This window comes from Anser anser (genome assembly GCF_964211835.1).
Source record: "Anser anser genome assembly, chromosome: 1".
In the NCBI taxonomy this organism is placed as follows: domain Eukaryota; kingdom Metazoa; phylum Chordata; class Aves; order Anseriformes; family Anatidae; genus Anser; species Anser anser.
The window spans coordinates 180,373,880-180,396,816 of NC_139720.1; the positions used below are offsets into that span (position 1 = coordinate 180,373,880).

Below are 22,937 nucleotides of genomic sequence, written 5' to 3' on the forward strand. Positions count from 1 at the left end.
ATTAATGTGTATCCAGGATTTTATGTGCCATCTAGTAAAACAAAATTGAGGCCAATATAAACTTGAAACACAGCACAACCACTGAATTAGATTAAAACATATAATCTCTATATCTGCAGCAATAGGAAATACTGCATAAAAATCAGGAATGCTTGGGTATTCAGTAAACAAACTTCTTGGTTTATAATTATAAACCTATCAGGAATCTGTTGATCTCAGGGCTGCAGCATCTGTCAAACTGTTGGCTATTTGTCTGTATAGACTTGAGTATTTAGTAAGATATCAACTGCAATGACTGATCACTTTCTAAAATAACTAGTAATTTAGAAAACATATAAGAATGAACACAGGGGATGATATTTGTAGATTTTTCATCTCTTCAAAGAAGGGAATAATTATAAGGATTCTAAGAGACTAATCTTTTTGAACACATTTACGTAATGCTGAGATTTTCTGAAACTATAAGTTTACAACTTCCTGACCCTGTGAATTTTTCTTTACTTTTTCTCCTTCCTAACTTGATCGGTGAAAGTCAGATATAGGTGTGGAAAATGCCCACCAGAAAGAACAGAGTTGTTCCCCAGCTTTCCCTGGAGTGTCACAAGCTTTAAATTGTTTTGCGTAGGCTCTTTTCTACTGAGCATAGCTCCTAGGAAGTCTGACATCATCACTGGAATTTGTTTAAACATTCTCCGAGGGGAAAAAAATTAAAACTGCAATAAGTAAAACACAGAAGGTTTGTTATGACAAGTTTAACTTGTAATTCGTTTGCAAGAAAGGATCGCTTGAAGTTCGTAACAGTGTTTAATATATTTTTGTTATATGATGCTTTTGTAATTTCCTCAAGTAATTGATCAACTGTTATTTGCATATTAACGCTAGATAGAACTATGGAAAGAGTTTGCTCTTCTCTGTGGAAATGTAATGGGATTTTTTATATTTTTAATTTTGTTCATTTTGCTGTGTGAGCCATCTTGTTTCTAATGGTTTATTTTGGAACTATACTACATAGACTTTACAGACTGGCCAATGTGTTGAGCACTTCCATTTAGCTGAGACCAAGGCTGAGATCTACATAACTCCAGTAAAGAAAAAGATCTTGCCAGCTGAGTGCCCTGCCTTTTTATTATGTTTTGTATTATCTCCTTTTCTTTTTTTTTTCCTTTTTTTTTCTTCTTTCTCTAAAATACATGTCATTTATATTCTTCAAACACAAAAACAGTTAAACTTAGTTGTTTTAAATCTTTCTGCCCAGGGCATGTGTAATTTAAAAGGAATGGCTATTGAAGCTCCAAACAGTAGCTGTAAAATATTACTCTAAGTTAGATCAGTTGTGAAATAAAGCCCAGACCCTTAGATGTTTGGCACCAAATCTCAGTCCTATGAAGTGCTTTATCCTTTTTCAGTATATTACAGCTGTTTCATTCTGTGATTAACGAGCACACAGACTGAGATCAACATGTGGTATAGGGGTGGAAGTTAGGAGTTTAAATACTTGAACTGCCAATAAAGTTTATTCTCTGATTCTCAGTCTGGTATTAAGTTTATAACTAAGATAGTTGTGTTTTGTTTAGTTTTGTTTTTAATTCTCAGTGTAATGTTTCATCCTAGTATGGCAATATCCTGCTAATTTTTGATACATTCTATAACCTCTATTTTTAAATCAGTCTGCTAATTGAACTTCACCTTAGTACCAATATATTTTTATTATGGCAGTTTCTCCACAATTTCAGATTGCTTCATGTTTTACTGCACATACCAAGTAGAGGAATCTGAAAGTCAGGTTTTTTCAGTGTAACAGTAATGGCAAAATTTGTGTCCTCAGTGCAGCTGGAAGGGAATGTGAGGAAAGATCATGGCTGAGGGACTGCATAAGCTGTTTAATTACATTCATTTTTGTTTGTGCTACAGCTTCACATATGCTAGAGTCCATCCACATAAATGACCCCAAAAATGTGGGCTATAGGAATAATGTTGGTGGAACATACCATTTTGTTATTACACAAAAATCGTGATGCTTAATCATAGGTTAGTAGTGTGGTGGGGAGTGGGGCTGGCTTTCCCTCTGAGATTTTGGAAAACCATTTTCTTATTTTTCTTATTTTTTTCTCATATTTCTTATTTATTTATTATGTGCTGGAATAACACTGATCAACAACAACAGACAAAGCATATGCAACTTGCCACTTTCTGTGATTTGTCTGTCACTAATAGCGTTTGCCTGTAACTTGGAAGATGGTTTAGCAGCAGCAGTCTGGGGCAGCTTGGTTCAGGCAAGCACGGTGCTTTAGGTTGCCATGAAATTTCTTCACAGGTTACACTGAGTGATCAGTTCTTGATGGTACATCTTTTTATCAAGATATTCTTGAAATTAAAGCAATGTTTTTTAGTCAACATGGTCACAGTGGTTTTCAATTTAATTTTTATTTTGACCATTTTTAGTTGCATAAATTCATAGGTATAACATAGCTCTTGGTTTGGTTTTAATTTTCAGATGTCAGGCTCTCTTTTTAATGATACGGAATCCTCAATAAAAATGTAACCTTGCACTGAGCAGCTTATGAAGTTTTTATTCTCTGTAGATAAAATCTATTTTTATTTTGACAAAATTAATGAAATATCTGTCAGCATAAGTGGCAGTAATGGAAGCTGCTGTGCAGAGATTGTCAAGAAAACCACAAGCTTGGAATACTCAGGTCATAATTTTAATCAAAATTAAGAGTTTGATTGTCACATTTTGTTAATAATAGAAGTCAATTTTGATCTACTGAACACTTGGAATATCTTAAGGGGCTCTGAGTTAATAGGAGCTGTGAGACTTTACCTTGCAACATAATGAAGATTCTGTCTGCCTACAGCCATACCTGTGCAGACTGAAAATGCACCAAAGCCTCCACGATAATAAAAGGAAGAGGGATGGTTTTATTTCAGTACTTCGTGGGAAGCATCACAGGAGGATGATAAACAACATCAAATGCTGTCTTTTCCCCCCCCTCCTTTAACGGTCTGGTCTGTCATCAATCAAAATATTAATTATTTTGGTAAATGAGGGCTTAGAGACACTCACAAACACTAACATCAGAATTCAAAGCAAAAGTGGTGCTTTCAATGTGGCAGGAAGAATCCAGCCTTAGAAATGTTTACTATGGGGTCAGACCATATTCCATCAACAAGGGTATAGGAAAGGCTGCTTAGGAGCAGCACACAAGTTTGTCTCTTCCATGGTCCGTTCCCCTGGTACTTCCCCATGGTGTATTAAAGGGGCCATATACGAAGGTATCATTTTTGAATTTATCTTATTCTTTTTTATAATTGCTGACACCATCTGCCTCTACAGTCTCTCATGGCAGAAGATTTCACAAAGTCACCACCTGCTATGTAAAGAAGTGCCGCTTTATATCTTTCCTAAGCTGGTCTTTACTTGGTACTTTTCTTGATGACACCCAACATTTTGTTGTCTCTTCTGGCTTGATTGAACACTGAATTCATGAACACTGACATGGAATTTGACAACTCAAAAAAATACCTTAATATCTGCTGCAAATCTGAAGATTTTACTCTGTGATCCTTCTTTGGGTTGATGAAGTTGAATATACCTGGTCCCAGTCCTGATTCCTTGGGATCCCTACTGTTAAGACTTTTTCATTCAGCAGAGTGACTACTAAGTCATACTCATGCTTCCTATCCTTTGAGCAAATTTCAGTCCATAAAAAGCCCCTTTTTTCTAATTCCATTCTAAGTTAATTTTTTTCAGTACTCTTTGGTAGGAAGCCTTGTCAAAGGTTTTCTGAAAATCCAAGTCCACTGGGTCTTGATTATCCACATGCTTTCTCTCCACCTGCAGGTAATAAGGCAATATTTTCTTTTGAAAGTATTTCACCACACCAGTTTTTTTTTGTTGTTGTTGTTTTTTTTGTTTTTGTATGGGCTCAGCAATCTTATTCTTTCCTGTGGACTCAGTATACTATGTTACCAGGAATGGAATTTAGTATCAGTGGTCCTCTCAGGCTCTTCAGGACTCTTGGGTCAGTGCCATCCGATCCACATGACTTAGCAATTTGACTAGTTTAATATTTCCCATATATGTGCTTCATGTTGATGTAGCTATTCTGATGTTACAAAGATCGTGTTGTATGAGAAACCATCTCATCATCTTCATCAGTAAAGACAGATGCCAAGAATTTGCTGAGCTTCTTTGGTATGATCTTCTCATCCTTTAGTACTCATTTCATGCCTCTGATGAAAAACGATCCTGGCAGCCGCTTGGCTGTCTTTCATCTTTCAAAGTATTTAAAGAACATTTTAGTCTCAGCGTGAGCATCTGTTGCAAGGTGGTCTTAAAATTCTTCTTTATCCTCTTAATTTCCTGCTTACATTTGACCTGGCCTGTTTTATGGCCTTTCCTGTTCTCATTTTCACTCTCTTCAGTTTTACAAATTTCCTGACATTTTCTTCACTCTCATGACACATTTGGAGCAGCACATGCAATTATATACCTGAAAATGAAGGCAGAGTTTTGTTATTAATTATTCATTAGTTTCATTTGCAGCTGCCAGTAAAGCATATATCAGTAGTTTACTATATTCTTTTCCAGGATCAGAAAAATTTCCCCTTTCTTTGGGTTTTTCTTGGAGCAACAGAAGTACAAATTTTGATTTTTGCGCAAATGTGGGACTTCACAAACTGAATTAGTCAGAAGTAAGGTAGCGTGGTTAATTCTTGTTGAAACAAAACCAATTGTTTTTTAAATTACAAATGTTATATACAGAGTATTTAAAAATCTGCTGATATAGAAGAAGATGCCTCTCATTTTGTAGAGATTTAAATGCCCACAAATCCCATTTATTTTTGTCATTCTGATTTTTGTGGTGTAGAGTTGAATTCAAAATTTTTGGATAACTGAACATAAATTTACAACTTTTTAATTTTATTAAATGTGGCTCTGATTTTTTTAATTACATGTCTTTAGGAAAATATATGACTGTGGAGTACTGTGGTGTGGTGATTGTAATACTGTGAATCATTTTCCTAATTGTTAATGGCTAATGTAGTAAAGATTGTTAGTGATTAATTTGGTCTGGTGTTGAAAACACAGTCAAGCTCTTTGATAACTAAAGGAAACCTTTATTGTGATATTATTTATGCTAATTGCAAATCTTTGTTGTACCCATTAAACCTTTGCTTTTATTATAGCCGCATACATCTGGAGGGAGGTTGTATTACTAAATTATACAACTGGCTGCATGGGTTGGTTGGAGATTTTTGTAAGCAGATGAGAGGTGATCCTGAAAATGTGTGAAATAGGATTGTGGGATGTGCGTTTTTGTGTTTCTCCTAAATTGCAGTAGGAAAGTAGTTAATATAATTGGCAATGATTATTGCTTATGCTTCAGATTTAATGTCCAGCTGAGATTAATTAGAGGAAAGTTTCTCCAAAGAGTGAGATCTTGGAGTACTGTCTTAATTGCAGAGAGAAAAGGTACTGATTGCTTTCTTAAGGTGTAGCCATATCCTGATGAATGTTTTTGAAAAAGAACTTTACAAGACCTGGCTGTATGTAATAACGGAGACCCAGATTCAGTACCCTGGGAGGTCCCTTCCAGTTGTAAATTCCTGTAAGTGTTGTGACTTGTGTGTAGATGCAGGAAAGTGTTATTAGCAGATTAGCTAATGACTCAGTTGGCAGCTGGGCGTCTTCTGCACATTTTAAAGGCTAAACAAAGCTAATTAAAGATACTGGGCTCAAGTTTGGTGTCTGCAGTTTTGGAACTGGCTGCTTGACATGCTTAAACCTTAGCTCAGAATACATATTTGTGGCAAAACATGAAATTCACGTTTATGCTTTATGAAGTGCTTATGTTTCTTGGGAAGATGTTTATGAATCTACTATTTTTCTAACATTTTGATACAAAAACACATTCTGTAGAGCCTGTACGGTTATTTAACTGCAGAGAGTTAATTTTAAGGGATTGACTTGCAAAATGGATTTAATTTGAAGTCCTTGGTTTGATTTTAGGGACAGGAGTGTTCTAAGGTGTGAGCAGAAATAAGGAGAAATGGCTTGTGTAGGTTTAAAAATGGCATGGAATAATTATTTTAATATTTAGCAAGTAATAACTTAGGGTTTAGAGAGGTTTGTATTCTTTCATTGGGTTTTTAAAATTCCTGAAACGGAATTCAGTGTGACGTGTATGTTCTGAGTCTCCTAGTGTCTGCAGTGTGTTTCTATGGGCATGGATTTCCTTCCACTTGGGAAATTTTTCCACTAAGTCAATGCCTGCTGTGCATGTGGAGTACTGTTTCCTTTGGAACTGGTTTTCTATGGTTTTACTCCTTTCAAACCCTGACAAACACTCAAGCTATCTACTCCCATCCTGTGCGATAACTTTGGAAATCTCAAGGAGCAATCAATGCAAAACAGAAGGGCTGCATGGCTATAACAAATAGCTTTGAATATGCACTTGCACTTGCTTCTGGCTGAATTGCTGATTAAATCTATTTATATCGTGTAAAAATAGCTTATCATAGGGTCTGGTCAGAAAATTGCAGGCAATCATGAAGTTGTGTGTGTTGTGCATGCTCTCCACTCCCTTTCAGCTGGGAATTGCTACCCCTCAGCTAGAGCAGGACAGCTGACCGAACGTGTTGTTCTGGTTCGCTGTCATGTAAAGTAAAGTGAGATAAATCAAAACTTTCATCCACGGTGTTTCATCTGAGAGGGTTGCTTTTTAGAGAGCATTAATTCAATTGCTTTGTCATTGTTGGGCTGTATTCTGAGTTTATTACGTTAGGAATGTCTAAATGAAGGGTGCGATGTTCATAGCAATAATGCTTCTCATTTAAAGGAAATGGTAGGAACATTAAAGTGCTTTCTGCTTTTTCTGTATTTTTATTACTTGCATTGAAGTTAGGGACAATTGTACATCTGATAACAGATGAAAATATTTATGAACTTCAAGTCAGGTCTGATTAAGCCTTTAAAAGGTCTAGAATAACTACAAATGATGTTTATATCACATTGTCTAGAAATTGTATTATAAGATTTGCATCCCAGTGTTGCAGTACAAATTGGAAATATTATGCATTGGAGACTATGTTGGAATATAATATCCAAATGCACTTGCTTTTTCTCATATCATTTCTGTGCTTCAAAGCTGAAGAAAATGGATTTCAAGATTCATGCAATTAGGAAGCTGTGTCGTGTCATTTCATCAGATTAAGTGGAGAATTTATGTAATCAGGTTGATGAATCCCACACATGCTGGCAAAAGCAGTGTACACATTTAAAATACAATGATTCGTGTTTTTTGAATTTCAAAAAACGGGCTGTATGTAGGCAGGATTTGGTTTGCAGCAGAATGCTTTGGATCGGCAAATAGGTTTTTGACTAGAAATATTTGCCTGGCAAAAATATCCCTAGCAGTTACTGTTCTCACACTTCCCGTAACATAATTATTCCTATTTGGAAGCTGAGTGCATGCTGAAGACCTTGGTTCAGTGAGGTACTTAAAGTCAGGCAAAACTTCCATCATCCTAGATCTACTTTAAAGGCATAATTCCTGTGCTTGAATTAGACACACCTTTAAGTACCTCGCTCTATTAGGGTCCATGTGGAGATTGTTTTTCTGCTCAGTATAATCAGATTCTGGAACTAGAAATGACCTCGTGTAGATTGTTTTTTATCTTTTTTTCTTTGCATTGTGCTACCATAAACTATTGCTTGCTTTAATCTTTGTGGTTTCGTAGCTATCCAAACACTTGAATTACGTTGTGGTAATCTTCACAGCCTCTTGACTGCTTTTTTGTTTTATATGTAAAATTAGCTTTTTGCCAGCATTGGCATTGTTAAAAAAATAGCTATGTAGAATCTGATTGCCCAGAGAATTAGTCTCAACTTAATAGAAATTTATACAATAGATGAAATGTAACATAAATAATAATAAAAACCAATAACTTTGATCTATATACTTAGCTATTTAGATATGTATTTACATTGTCTACTGTGTTTTAATCTTTTTCAGACAAGTATAAAAGAAGGATTACTACTGAAGCAAACCAGTTCTTTTCAGAGGTGGAAAAAGCGTTATTTCAAGCTTCGAGGTCGTACCCTTTACTATGCTAAGGATTCAAAGGTAATTCTATAATACTAACATCTAATGCCATGTACCTCAATTTTGCTTAATTTATAATTGTAATCATGATAATTTAATGATTTATTAGTGATTGTCTTACTAAAAACTACAGTATGTAAGATGTATTATGCTAAATTAACTTTATCTAAGGAAGTCTGGTGCTATCTCTTGATTTTTCTATTTTTAAGTCATGTTTATCTCAGTTCTTTTAACCCCTTGGACTATTCAGACAAATAATAAGTTTGTCTTGAATAGCTGTTTTTTGGGGGGTGTTGGCTCATTGGATAATGCTCAGAAGTTACCTCACAAACTCAATTCCATTAAAGCTCTTCTAGTCCAATGCCCATATTGCTCTAAAAGGGATGGAAATGGTTACGTGAAATCAAGATGGGATGATTTTCTGCCAAAACTGATTTGTATGGGGAAAGGCTGTTTCCCATCAATTGAAACTTTTAGTGGGAAATTTGGGGGTGGGCAGAGGGGAATACTTCTTTCCTTTCTGAAAGGCATTTCCTCCCTCCCCCTCAAGACTGGAAGAGAGAACATTTCGGCTTGTTGAGGCAGCTTGGACTGCGCTGTTTCATAGTGATGGGCATTACTTTTCTATATCCTGTAGTGTTGCAGCTACCGATGGGAGCTGTAGGTGAGGTGCTTCAGGTCCCCATCATCTTCTCTAGCTTGGGTTTCTTAGTAAAACTGTTACTGAGGCACAGAAACCTCTTTTTCTGTGATTACGTGACTGTAACTGCGTGGTACGTAGTTGTACGGCTGTGGTGAATCTAAGAAGCTGTCTCTCTGGGGAGCCCAGCACTGAAGTACCTCTGTTATCACACTTTTCTACGCATGTTGCTACCCTGAACAGTTTATACGAAGTCTTAATAAACATGACAGAGGAGAGCTGTGAGAATGGCAACGTAATCTGTGTCATAAGGATGAGAAAAGAAGGAGTAGTGAGTATGCAGTTGCACAAATACTCTGCAGCACTGAATCCTTCCACAATCCCCAAACATTGATTGTGTGCTGTGGCATACAACACACTTTTTTTTTTTTATTTCTCCTTCCCATGACATAGAGGAGAAAGAGCAAGGTATGGTTAAAATAGGGTGAGATGTTTTTGGTGGTCTTTCCTTTGCTTTGTGACCCATTGTGAGTTCAACCGGACTGAAACCCTTCGCCAGAAGCTGGGGTGTTTAATGAAGATACGTATTTCTCTTAGGGGAACATCAAACAAAGGAGTGGAAAGAGGAATCTCTTCAGTCTCTTGAGCTCCATTTTCTTTTCTTACAGATACCATATCATAGATTCCCTTTCATGAATTTAGAATTCCATACTAAAGCTCATTAATATGTTTGTATGTTACTGTGTATGAATCTCTTTCCTCTGATACCACATTTATGGTACACAGTAGACACCCCAAAGCTGCATCTATTAAAAAAAAAAAAAATAAAAACAAATCCTTAAAAGATTTTAAAGCAGCATGTATTTTCGGAACCACTGTTTTACACTCTCATCTGATTAGATAGCAAATAAGACTGTGTTTAGCGGTGGAATAGGAAGTTCTATCACCTCATCAGTGTTTTCTATTTTTTCACCCTTTCTTTTTTTCTGTTTTTATTTTCCAATTGGAGTGGACAGGAGGAAATGAAAGGACCAAATGTGAGCATACTTGAGAGCAGACTCAGGCTATATTTAATGTTTTTGTGTTCTTTTCCATTCACAGTCTCTAATATTTGATGAAGTTGACCTGTCAGATGCCAGTGTAGCTGAATCAAGCACAAAAAATGTCAACAACAGCTTCACGGTATGGAACCATTATAATACTGGTCTTAAAAGCTGTAGGGAGACTGTTACTAAGAAAATCAAGAATTCTCTGAATAGAGCCTCATTTTTCTCTTTGGAAATAAAATGTCCTCTATTTGAAAATTGCCAAATACATCACAGCAATATCACATCAGTTATTGATAATTTTGTCTCTGATTTTTGTTTTTATTTTTTTTTGAGCAGAATTTAGAAGGTTAGGTAACATTTACTTCAAAAGATGCTGATACGAGGCATTAAAAATTTAGCAAGCTTTGGTATTAGTGCTTTCAGCTTGGTTTTATGTTGTAGTTTGTCTCTGAACTGACAGGCTGAATTGTTTCAAACGTAATTGTGTTACTGTTCTAATTTCCTATAATAATATTCTTGGTTTTCTGTAATATTGAAGTGTATTTTATGGTTTTTACACTGCTGATCGTATACTCACATTAGTAGTTTCTAAGTTCATATGAAGAACTGTCTTCACAGTCGTACGTTGATTCTGATAGTGGTATAAGAAATAAGGGTCTTCACAAATCCCTGTTTTTCTAAGTTCACAAGTGTGTTTTACACACAGGTCTTGCTATCTATCATTCAAATGCATTGCTGGAACTAAGTGATAATTTCTGTGCTATTATTGTTCATCTCCAAGATGGTCCAATGCAAGCCTCCTAGAAGCTTTGTCAGGTCTCCCTTGTCCTGGTACTTCCCAGGCAGCTACCCAAGCTGTCAGAGCGTGTCAAATATGTGCTCGCATTGGCCTGGACGGGCAGGCGTGTTATGTCAATAACAGTTTCTTTACTGACTACTAATGAGATGAGAGAGACTAATTTGACTGAACGTCTCTGATGAGGGGTGACTGTGCGATGTACTAGCTCGCCTCTGGAAAAGGTCCTTGCTATTGCTGGGGAGCTCTGCTTCCGTCTGTCTCCTAGCCAGAATTAAAGCTGTCGTGTGGGCATCAGGATAGCTAAGGAATAATGAGGCATACAAAGATCATGGGCTGAGGATCCTGGTAGTTACGACTGTCACTTCTTATCCAAGAAGGGATATAGGACTCGGCATCCCCTGAACACTTCTAAACTTCCCTTGGTGTAGTTTCTATTATGGGGAAAAAGAAAATTAAGAAGACTCTGGCTGTAAAGTTGCTGATTGCTGAGTCAGGAAAGAAGATATTCATCTTGGTGAAAATTTTTTGGGGGGAGAAAGATAATATGGTTTTGGTATTTTTTTTTTTTATTTATTTTTTTTTCCCTCACAATTTCTTAAAACATTTGGTGTTTTGGGTTCATGTGGAATCCTGTAAGCACACCCACTGTTCACCAAAGACATGTTTTGTAATTAGTATCAAGATTCCTGGGGAAGACAGTAGTGAAAAAGAAGCTTAGAGGGCTACAGCTTTAACAGCTTTGGAGACACTTTATTTTCATGTCCTGGGTAATTTAGAACAAATAGTGCTTTCTCTAAGGAGTCCTAAATTCATTTTTGAAAAATTATTTGGGTTTAGAGGTCTCCTGGGCTGAAGTACCATCTGATTTGACTGTAAAATATGGTAATAGTCATCATCTCGCTTAATCTTTTGGCTTCTTCCTTTGTGTTTTCCTAACTCAGTCTCCCAGCAACACAACTCAGTAAAGACAGACATCTCTGGCCTTGCTTGCACTGGTTTTGAGGGGGTGGTGGCATTAGCTTCCCAGCAGTACTCCTTATACATAAAACAAAATGCTTTTATTTTTTTCTCCCATCTTTAAGAAAGGCCAGATTATCTTTTTAAAATTCCTTTTTCTTTTTCTTTATGTTGCAAGTGGTCTGTTAGCATTCCCTTTGTTAAAAAGGCAAAAATAAAATCCTTGAGTCTTGCCTCCTGTAATTAATGTGCTCTTCCTCCTCCTGTTTCTTTGTCCCCCACATAGAGAGTATTTTTAGCACAAATGTCCATAGATGGAATGTCCACCAAGTGACCATGTTTCTAGAAAAACACATTTTAAAAAAGTTTCATTAAACCTAATTTATTTTTTTTTTACAAATCATTTTGTCATTTCACTTTAAATCCTCCCTGCCCCCTCCACCCCCCCATTTATCACCCCCCAGCTTGTGGAAGCTACTGTTTTGCCTTCTTTTGCCCCTTCTAGTTTGTCTGTTTGGAGACAGAGGTGTGCATGTCAAGATTTTCCACGCTGTCTTTTGGATAAAGCTCGAGTCCTAAAATTAGACATAACAGACACATTTAAGGTTGAGTTTATTTGTAATGCACATGCCTGTAGAATATTTTATGTAACTAAATATCAGTGTTTATTCACTGGAATTACTTTTTCTTTCTTACTACAAACAAGTAGAGGCTAAGGAGAAAGTTGAGATAAATAAACATCTGCTAATTAAAATGAGGAGCTGCTAAATTTAAAACAGCTTATCTTTTTCATTTTTTTTCTTTATTGCTGTATTCTTTGTTACTTCTCAATGAACAGCAATCTCACTTCTAGCAAATAATTCCTAGTGAACAAGCTTGTGCTAGGGCAGCTTCTCAAGGGTTATAGACATTTTGTATTACTGGAATGCGTAGACCACTGTCTTACTAATAGAGGAAATAGAGCAAACGGTGTCCCTTGTCTTCAGAAGGCTTTAAATTCTACCCTGAAGGCCGAATTCTTCTCACTTGTGTGTTGTGTGTGGGTTTCCTAAGTCTGTGGGAAGAGAGAAGCCCAGTTCAACAAATCAATTGAGCCCATCAAAGATCTGCATTGCCCTATCCATTAGCCACATCAGGAGCCTACCTAGGGCTTCTGTTCTCCATGTGAATACAGTTTGGTGGGTAGGTGGGTGCCATTGAGTCCTTGTGATGTTTTTGAGTACTCTACTGAATGTGTTTTCCACTTTGCTTCTGCCTCCATGGATTGTTTATTTTCCTCTGCAGTTCCTGATCAGTTCCAGCGTGCCACCTCTTTGGGGACACGATTAGGATGAATCGGTCTCCCATGTTATTGTACAAAAAGCAGATGGGACAATGACCAATTTTGCCAAGAGCTGTAATCCTCATGCATTTTCATTTGCAGGGATAGAAGGTGACTTGTTAATATCTCAAGCACCTTTAGAAAAATATCCTTATTGTTACCTTAACAAGACTGAGGCTGAATGAGACTGAATAGATGATCTCCAGCATGCAAGCATGGGGATCTTAGGCAAGTGCACTGTTTGTGGTGTGCTTTTGTTTTGGAAGCTATAAGGAATGGGATTTTTAAACACTGAGATGTTTCTTGAACAGGCATATTCAATTAATGAAGTTCTTCAGGGCAAGGAAAGCGATTCTGAATTCTCATTTGAAAAGAGATTTTGACAGGCTAGCTTTTGGCTTAGGCCTCTGTCCTGCTTTTGATAATCAAGAACTTTTAATGCACATCAACAAGAAACAAGCAGTAGATGTTAACCATGCTGCCTTTCAACTGTTGATACATGTGTATGGGGAAAATGTCCTGGGTTATGCACAGGCACCCTGTGGCTGCACCTGTATTTAGTCCATCCAAATTGGTGTTGAAAACACATAATTCAGATATGCTCTTCTGTGATAAATATGAAGGGAAAGAGTAATTTCAAGGTAGGATTTCTGGCTTTGAGGTATTATTTTGTGTAGCTGCCATTAGACATTTGATTTAGGTTAGGCCAACTTCTAGTCCATTTAAGACTTTACAAAAAGCCATGGACAGTCAATTTCTTACTTATATCTTACTTCTTTCTTTCATACTTTCTTATATTCAGAAAAGGGAAAATTCTGACTAGATAAAATCTTATCTAGTTGTGTCTGAGAGTAACAGAAGAAACAATTTCACTATTGTTCTGGAAGGTGTCCTGTAGGAATATGGGAACTAGCGTACTCAATGGTACTCAGGACAGAGATTCAAATTGCCCTAACTTCAGTTTGGGATTCAGTGATGGGTTTAGAGACCCCTAAATATAGGTATCTAGGATAAGATTGATATCTATTTAAAGTAGATTCCTGCATTTACTCTATTCGTTATAAACTCCACTGATGATTAACTAAATCTCCTGTAGCTGTGATAGGAGCTTTGTCATCCAGACAACCAAAAATGTAGACTCTGACTTTCAGACTTCCAAATCTAATCTTTTTTGTTGAATATGCAGCTTCTGAGAATGGTCATCTTGAGAGGGCAGGAGCTGCAGTGGGCAGATCTGCTGTCCTGGAAAGCCTGCTGCAGTTCTTAGTAATTGGAAATTGGCTGGAAATGAGACTTTGTATTCCAGCCAATAACATTGATTACTGTGATTCTGGATATGCTTGCAGAAATGTCTAATATCTTTTTTTTTTGCTGATTTTTTTGGTTTTAGTGATGCTATACATCATATGGGAGTCCATTTATTCTGTGGAAAAATATTTCCTTAGATAGGAAGTGGGATTTTAAGAATTCTCACCTAGTACTATGAGGGAAAGGCAGCAGAAACCCATAAACTGTTCTTTATTTTATCTTTGTTATTGCCTCCTTTTGATTTGCCTGTTTTCTGATGTAAATATTCTTTGTAAACATTCTTCTGTACTCTTATCCATTCTTGTTGTTCTTCGAGCTCTTTTTCTGCAGTATTATCATGGAACTGGACCGGTTTTACACCGGTTTCCAAGTGAACACAAGTCAAAGACATTTGGGTTTGAGAATATTTTCTAAATTACAGCTTTTAGCATTCCTTGTGGATTCCATGTTTTGCCTGTTTTCTGCAGCAGCCACACATTATGCATTTTTTATCCTGTGTGACAAAACCAAGGTCCTTTTCCCATTAATTCGGTGCTGTCTGTGATTCATAAATAGTTATTTTTCTGTTTCCATGTATTGTTGTTTGTTTTTTTCCCCTCTGGTATGTGTGTCTCAGTTTTTAATGATTTTTTTTTAAGCCACTGTACTGTCTGTTTAATACCTTGCTTGGCTGTATGCATTGTAATAATTATTATTACAGATAATTTTTTGTCTGTAAACATTTCCATATCACCGTATTACTTTACACTCCTTTTCTACTATAAGAATTTCATCACAAAATGTTGTGATAAAATAATAAGGTGTTTATAATTTATTATTTTTTTGCCATGTTAAAAATACCTATTACTCCTTTTTATCTTTAAAAATCTCTCAATTAGCTTGTCATCTCATCTCATGGTTGGGTCATGAAAATAATTAGTCTTCTTGGTTCAATGACTGAACTGAAAACCATTATGGGTCAACCTGATGTTTGAACTTTTTTGAGCAGAAATAATTTATTTAAACTTAAAGGCAATAAATTTTGTTTCAAAACATTTTTCCCTATTTGAAAAAGAGGAAAAAAAACCCAAACACATATGGTATTTCATTAAAGTTAGAACCTGAACACAATGTTGTCCCAAAAAGGTAAAAATTTTTGCCCCGATTCCACTTGTTTTGGTCAGATTTATCAATTCATTTTGACTTGAAAGCAGAGGGTTCTATATAACAAGTTTTTAAAGAAAATATATTTATCCAGCTGGCTGTGATTCCCTTGATTTGCTGTACATATGGACAGACTTTGAAAAGCTAAATATGTATATTTGCTGATTATATTTCCTTTCACCAATTAGTTTGAGACAGTTAGCTCCTTTTCATAGATTTGTGAGACCATATACTCCATTGCAGCAACTGTACTGCTTAAACTGTTTCCTATCTGTGTTTTTGGCTGTAGTGGATCTTACATCTTAGCCATGGATTTAAAGTTTATCAGTATATAATTTGTGCGGAACCAGCTTAAAGCGCAAAACAGTTCTGCTTGTCTTTGAATCCTCCTGTACACTTGCTGGTTTTAATGGGAGATTGCCCAGTTTTACTAAAAATTCATGCCATTCAGCAGAATTTCAAGTTGAAAATTACAATTGGACCTGAAGGCACATTGCTTTTTAGCAGTTTATTTCAGCACTGCTTCTTCTGATGTCACTTAGTTCTGTGCTCATTGTCGAGATTAGCTGCTTCTAATTGATTTTAGAAAATTAAATTTTAATATTAACTATGGGCTTTTAAAACAGAATGTGTTGCCAGACCTTTGCAGTGTGTCGCGGTAGATGGTGTGAATTTCTTAGAGACTTGGACACACTTTGCTTCCTTTCTTGCCACCCAGATTTTTTTCTGAGTTCCAGCTGAGGCTTTTTTTCAGGGGCTATGGGAACTTCAGGGAATTCTTCAGGGAATAGGAGAAATACTTAACTTTCCCCAAGCCACATCAAGAGGAAATGAGAACAGCATTTTCCCAGAGGAGTTTTAAACATTTCATCTTTTCTTTAGGTTTGAGCACTGTAGACTTCTGTCTTTTTGGAAATCAGAGATAGTCTCAAAGCTGGGAATAATTATCCTGATACTATTTTTTTTCCTATTTGGATAATCTAACACCAATTTTAGTATTGACAATTATTGAAAATGACTAGCCTAAAGTTCGTGTTCTTTAGCTTTATTTATAAAGTGCCGAAGTGCTTATGGGTGCCAGTGGATTTCTCTGATGCTGTCCTCCCTGCTTACAAAATCCAGTTTGCTGCAGTTTACTCTCAATGAACATAGGAGATGTTGACCTAGGTCATTTTTTTCTTTAGGCAGTTTCTGCTGGCCTAAAAGGTGTGTTGACCTTTCCTGGGCTTTCTGCTGTTTCTCCTTTACTTTCCTTCTTTTTTCTGTAGTTTGGTGAAATCAACTTGCTGCTCCTGTTTTGGGGCACTCCTGGGTCTGACTGACTTTGGCTTGTTCCAGACTTCGGGTGGTTTCCCCTGGTTTCAGCTACTGTGAAGCAAAATTTTTTCTTGAGGTGCCTACTGCTCCACAGCCTGCCCAGAAAGTACAGTTGCTTCACAGCCTTATAATCATAGGATCGCAGAATTGTTTGGGTTGGTAGGGACCTTTAAGATCATCCAGTCCAGCTCCCCTGCCATGAGCAGGGACATCTTTCACTAGATCAGGTTGTTTAAAGCCACGTCCAACCTGACTTTGAACACTTCCGATGATGGGACGTGTTTCTCCCACTGGCATCCCACAGTTGCTGGCATTGCCTGTTTCAGACAGACCTTGTTTTCTGCCATACAGCTGAGATTTAGAGTAGCTGTCCTCACTGTTTTGTAGGGTGACAGATGAAACAATTCAATATCATTGCCTTGTTCTTAGCCTGGGAGATTAATGACATGGTATTATGAAATTATCTGCATGAAGGAGAAAAATAAAGAACAGTAAAGTGCTATATACTGTGTGTGGTGCTATCCTTAGGATTCCTCTCAGCATACTTCACATCGGATTTATCCTTTAGTTGTGTAATAATTTCCTGGGTTTGGATACACTTAAATTTCCTTTGAGTTCAAGTTCAGTATGAACATGGCTCTACCCAGCACATACTGGGGATGGTGGGAGTTCAGATGCATTTGTAGATGTCTTTACTTAAAGTGTCTTATCTGTGAGCTGAATACCACTCCCAGAAACATTGCTTTTCAAATTCTGGCTTTGGTTTTCTCACAAGGGGCAGTGCATGCCACAGTTTCAAGGTCCAGGGATGGCATATCCAGACGTTGCCCATGTGCCTATTTGCAGTCATGTACAAGGTGGACAGAGGTCCTGGAGTAACATCCTTGAAGTTATCAGGTCCTCTTGATATCTTAGGAAGGTGCAATATGGCTGGAAACAGATCAGGTTCCTCTCCTAGCCTCACCAATGTGACTCAGCTTTGAATGGGTAGCTAACTATTTGGATGTATTTAGCTTTTCCCTAGTTGTGAGCTATCTGCTGCTTCATACAGATACTGATTAGCCTCTAAATGGTGTCGGCTTTTCGCTACTCCTAGCCAGAGCAATACCCAAACCACAGAAACAAAGGGAAAGTGCTTTTTATTCCATTTTGTTCAATTTTCTTGTCCTTTTTTTTTTTTTCTATATACAGGCAGCTTAGAAACAAAACAAAACTGAAATAGCAAATTAATTATGCTGGAAAAAAAATGGAGAGACAAAAGCAATTAGTTTGCAGTTGTGATGCACTTAGGTTTTTTCCTCCATTTAGCGTTTGCCCATTTTCCCCTGCCCTCTGACAGTGACAAGAAAAGGTAATGAAGCTGAGAGCTCTTTGGGTAGCTTTGGGTGTGGCTTTCAAGTTTTAAGCTCCTTATCTCTGAATGATGCACTGTCTCCCTTTCCCTAGAGTGTCTGGAGACACTGAAGCTTTAAGTTTCATTATGAAAAAGCAATAAAGCCTTTCAGCTGTGAGGCTAAAATCCGTGGATAAATCACTTGGGATTGAGCTATTACAAGAAAGCTGAACAGTTTTCAGAAGAGGAAAAAAATGGGATTGTTCAAATGTGAACGTTCTGGGCTATATTGTATATTTTGGTTCTGGTTACATTTACCTGGAGCTTTCCGCAGTTTTGAGCTTAAGCAGAAAGTTTTAAATAAGTCACAGAAAATGCAAGTTTCTTTTTCTTCCTTTAGTTTTCAAAGAGTTTCTTTAATTGGTGAAACACAATAGGTAGACTTGCATATAAGTAAATAAATAAAATAAATCTTTTATTTCCTGCTCTGAACTCATAGCATGGCACCAGTGGAACCACTGGGATATTTGGAGTACAGGCACTGTTCTATGAATTAGCAAAAGAGGATTGCCAGATTACATTCTTCATGCAGTTTTGAGCTTTGCTGTTCTCTGTTTCTTTCTGTTCTTGCTTTAAAAGTAGTTGAAATACCTGGATAAACCTTAGAAAGTATCCCTCAGTGCAGTTCCTGTATACAAAACAATTTTATAAACAGTGCTGTTGGCGTAAGCTTTGAATAAATTTCCTGCTTCTAGTGAGCAAGGATCCTTAACTTCAAGCAGCTGGATTATGTTTAAACAGGAATCTGTTGTTACAGAAGAAAACAGTCAGCTGCTGTTCTATTTTATCTAACTTTACACCTAATGCCATTAAATATATAACTAAATGTTTTCCTTGAAGCACTGAAGCCGTCCCATCTGCTAGACAGGTAATGAGCTTGTGAGGCAGGCACTAAGATCACAGCCCTACGAAGTGACTTAACAACATTTTATGTAAAAACTTCAAAGAACTTGCAGGCCTTGAACTATATATAGCAGTTTCCAGTTTACGTTTACAAGAATGGCTGGTTGTTTTTACCATATTTAAGTACTGATTTAAGATAAATTTCTGATTCTCCAGTCCAAATTGATGATGCTTTCCTACGCTGGTTCTTGTAAATGTCTTGCTATAAGCTTATACTTCTGAAGGAATGATATTTTTCTTTTTGCAGTTGGTTGATATTGGATACACGAGGTCAAAACAGAGAAACTGTTGATTTCTGACAAACTCATCTTTGCTGGTTACTCTGTGCATCTGTTTTATTGTTCCCGACAGGACATGTTGTAGCTGGATTTCTTGATTTACCTGGATTCTGTTTTCACAGAATGGCGGCAGAGCTGAGGTTGGAAGGAAGTCACCTGGGCCAACCCTGCTACTCAAGCAGGGCCATCTAGAGCTGGCTGTCCAGGACTGCATACAAGTGGCTTTTGAATATTTTCAAAGAGGGAGACTCCTCAACCTCTCTGAGCAACCTGGACCAGTGCTCATGCACCTGCAGAGTAAAAAACAGAAGTGTTTGCTGATGTTCAGATGGAGCCTTTTGTGTTTCAGTTTGTGCCTGTTGCATCTTATCCTGTCATGGGGCACCACTGAAAAGAGCCTGGCTCTGTCTTCTTTGCACCCTCATTCAGACATTGATAAGATCCCCCCAAGCCTCCTCTTCTCTAGGCTGAGCACTCCCAGCTCTCTCAGCCTCTCCTCATAGGAGAGGTGCTCCAGCCCTCTGATCATCTTGGTGGCCCTTTGTTGGATTCTCTCCAGCATGTTTGTGTCTCTCTTGTACTGGAGTACCCAGGACTGGACCCAGTACTCCAGGTGTGGCCTCACCAGTGCTGAGCAGATGGGAAGGATCACCTCCCTGCTGGCAATGGTTTGTCTAACAGAGTCCAGGATACTGCTGGACACTTTTGCCACAAGGACATGTCATTGACTCCTGTTCCTTTTCTGCAAAGCTCTTTTACAAATGGACTGCACGCAGCATTTGCTGATGCCTGGGATTATTTCTCCCAAGGTACAGAACAATGCGCTTCTGATCCATGAGGTTCCTGTCAGCCCATTCCTCTGCCCTCTCGAGGTCCCTCTGGATAGCAGCTCTACCTTTTGCTGTATGCACCACTCCCCCCAGTTTTGTGTCCTCTGCAGACTAGCTGAGGGTACGCTGCCCCATGGTCTAGATCATGAATGAAGATGGTGAACAGGACTGGACCTGACTATTGACCCCTGGGGCGCACTGCTAGTTACTGGCCTCCAGTTAAACTTTGTGACATAGACCACAACTCTCTCTGGGAGCTAGTTTTCAGTCTACCTTATTGTGCCCTCATCCAGCCCATACTGCATCAACTTTTATATGGAGGAGCTTATGGGATAGTACTGAAAGCCTTACTGAAGTTAAGTAATATCCACCTCTTTCCCTTCATCCACCTTAGGCAGTCATTTCATCATAGAAGGTTATCAGGTTGGTCAAGCAGGACTTCCTGTTGGTGAATACATGCTGAAGGTGACTCCGTGTCATCTTCTTGTCCTTCATATTCTGGGAGATGCTCCTTCATTTTTGCTAGGGATGTGGTCAAACAAAGACACCTAAGTTGCCTGGCCTGGATTCGACTGCAAGGTGAAATCAGTGCAGACCTTGTATGTGGGTCCTACCTTTTAGTTCAGGCCACTTGTCCTGCTGTGCTGGTGTGGGATATGCATCATGGGACCTTTCCTTCCCTCTCCTAAGAATCATAAAATTCTTACCATGGGGGCCAAAACCACACATTGTTTTGTTACTAGTGAGAATGGCAACAGTGATATGGGAAAATGCCAGCAAAATGGGGGGAGCAACATTTTAGTGGAGTAGACAGAACTAATTGGTCTGATAATAAATTCTGTATTGTTCTCAGGCAAATATAATAGCCATTTATTACTCACCTTGCTTTTAAGTTCTCAACTCCCTCTGTGTGGTAATTTATACTTTTGCCTGGCTTGTCTCATCTTGAAAAATAATACTGACGATTCACTGTAAAGCACTAACTACATGTTTGGTAGTGATAGCTCTGTATAATTTATTTAGTATTCTTAACACAAAAAAAATAAAAGTACTATAGAAAGGTACCCAACTGTTAATCTTTGTGATTTTTGGAGACAGGTTCAGGTAGATTCATATGCATTTGTGATGACCCAAGCAGCCTACCCCCATGTCTATGACAAAAATGCATTCATCCATCCTCCAGGGTCCTTGTGAATGTGGTGGGGTCCTCATTTCCATGAGGATAAGAAAATGAAGGGGCAAACAGATAGCAAGGGAGGACTGCTATCCTGCCACAGTATTATTTGCCAGAACTCACTCCCCAGCTTCTTACAGGACAGATAAGTTACAAAGCATTGATTCTCTTATGTACACGCCCCAGATGTTAGGTGCTGTCCCTAACAGGAAAGGTGGGGTGTGCTCTCTTGTTATATTGCCCTCTCTTCATCTGTTCCAGAAAGATATTTTAAAAATATCTGTTCAAAGAACAGGAAAACCATTTCCCCACCCGCTTCTGATTCTAAGTGATGTTTCTACATTACTAAGCCAATTCAAGATCTGTCATACTAAGTGCTATTAGTCTAATGCCTGATAATAGTTCAGAGCAGCACAAGGTACTTTAATGCAAATATCATGTTGCAGGAAGTGGGGTGCTTTACAATAGCTGCCCTATTGCTGCTGAATGCAGACCATTATTTTCTTGATTAGCAAATGTAGTGTGTGCATTTTTCTTTGAATTGATGTTTTGGCTTTGTTTTTGATAGCAAATTACAATATTGCTGTGAAATATCAGGTTTTTTTCCAAATAATGCAGTTTTTAATGGTGAATTGTGGTTTTAGGGACATTCATGTGTGCACAAAACCCATAAGATTTTGGTTTTGATATAGTTACAATGAGAAGGGAAGCAGAAAAGGTGTATTCCAGAACATCCACAAAGAAGCCACCATTTTACTGCATTGTTGACAGCATTGATTTTGCAATTTTATACTGCTGTTTTCTTTTTGATAATGTATAAGTATTCGAGACAGCGCATAATATTTATATTAGTTGAAGTACCTATCAATAACTTCTGTTGTCTATAAAAGACTGCTTAGTTGAAATACCCTGGCATTAATTTATTTTTGATTTACCTTGCTTTGACTTGCTGGTAAGATGAACGGTGATTGTTTGGAAGACAGATTAAGTATTTTACCTCATGAATGTGCAAGGGAGATGTTTATGGCAGCATCTTTGGTCCTGTATTGCAGTAAAGAGAATGAATTCATCACATTGCCAGCCTGTAACCTGACTAAATCAACACCCTTTGTAGTGCATAGGACTTCCACATAAAGGAACCCTGAACTTTAGCCACCAAACTGTAGGACCTGTATCTTCTGAAATACTGCTGATGTGATAAAATGTTGACGTTTAGAAAATGTGCTCTAACTGAACTCTGGTTCTTAATGATTTCATTTTAAAAGTTATAAATACAAACCCATTGGGTTGAAGGCATATAGAATGTTGTTGGTAAAGTTAGCCCCCATGAAAGCAAAAGTTGCATTCAAATTTGCAGTGAAATTAATGGTAATTTTATTTCTCTTCAAGGTTTTAAGCTTTTTCCTAATAGGTGCTGTTTGAAATAAAAATTGCAGTAGTGGCCCAAAACTTGACTCTGTCATTTTCATCAAAATAATTTCTGGATGTACATCTGTATATGTATACGAGTATTTATATTTTTTTAGAACCAGATTATTATAGTTTCAACATGTGTGAAAATCCCAATTTATGGCAAGATGTTGTATTGTGACAGACCGAAAAATGTCCTCTTCTCTCCTTCATTCCCCCACTGAAAAAGCCCGTTGTTTTTCTGAACATAACAGGAACATTATTGCAACAGTGGATCACCTTTCTTGCTATTCAGACATTTTTT

General features: G+C 37.6%; 1 protein-coding gene across 1 annotated transcript in view; it reads left to right on the forward strand.

Annotated features, from left to right (window-relative positions):
• The window catches only part of DGKH (diacylglycerol kinase eta), a 172,615-nt gene that overhangs the window by 76,042 nt on the left and 73,636 nt on the right, over nucleotides 1-22,937 (forward strand). The window contains 2 exon segments of the mRNA XM_083811028.1: nucleotides 8,022-8,132; nucleotides 9,853-9,933. Coding sequence (XP_083667154.1) covers nucleotides 8,022-8,132; nucleotides 9,853-9,933 — 192 coding nt within the window.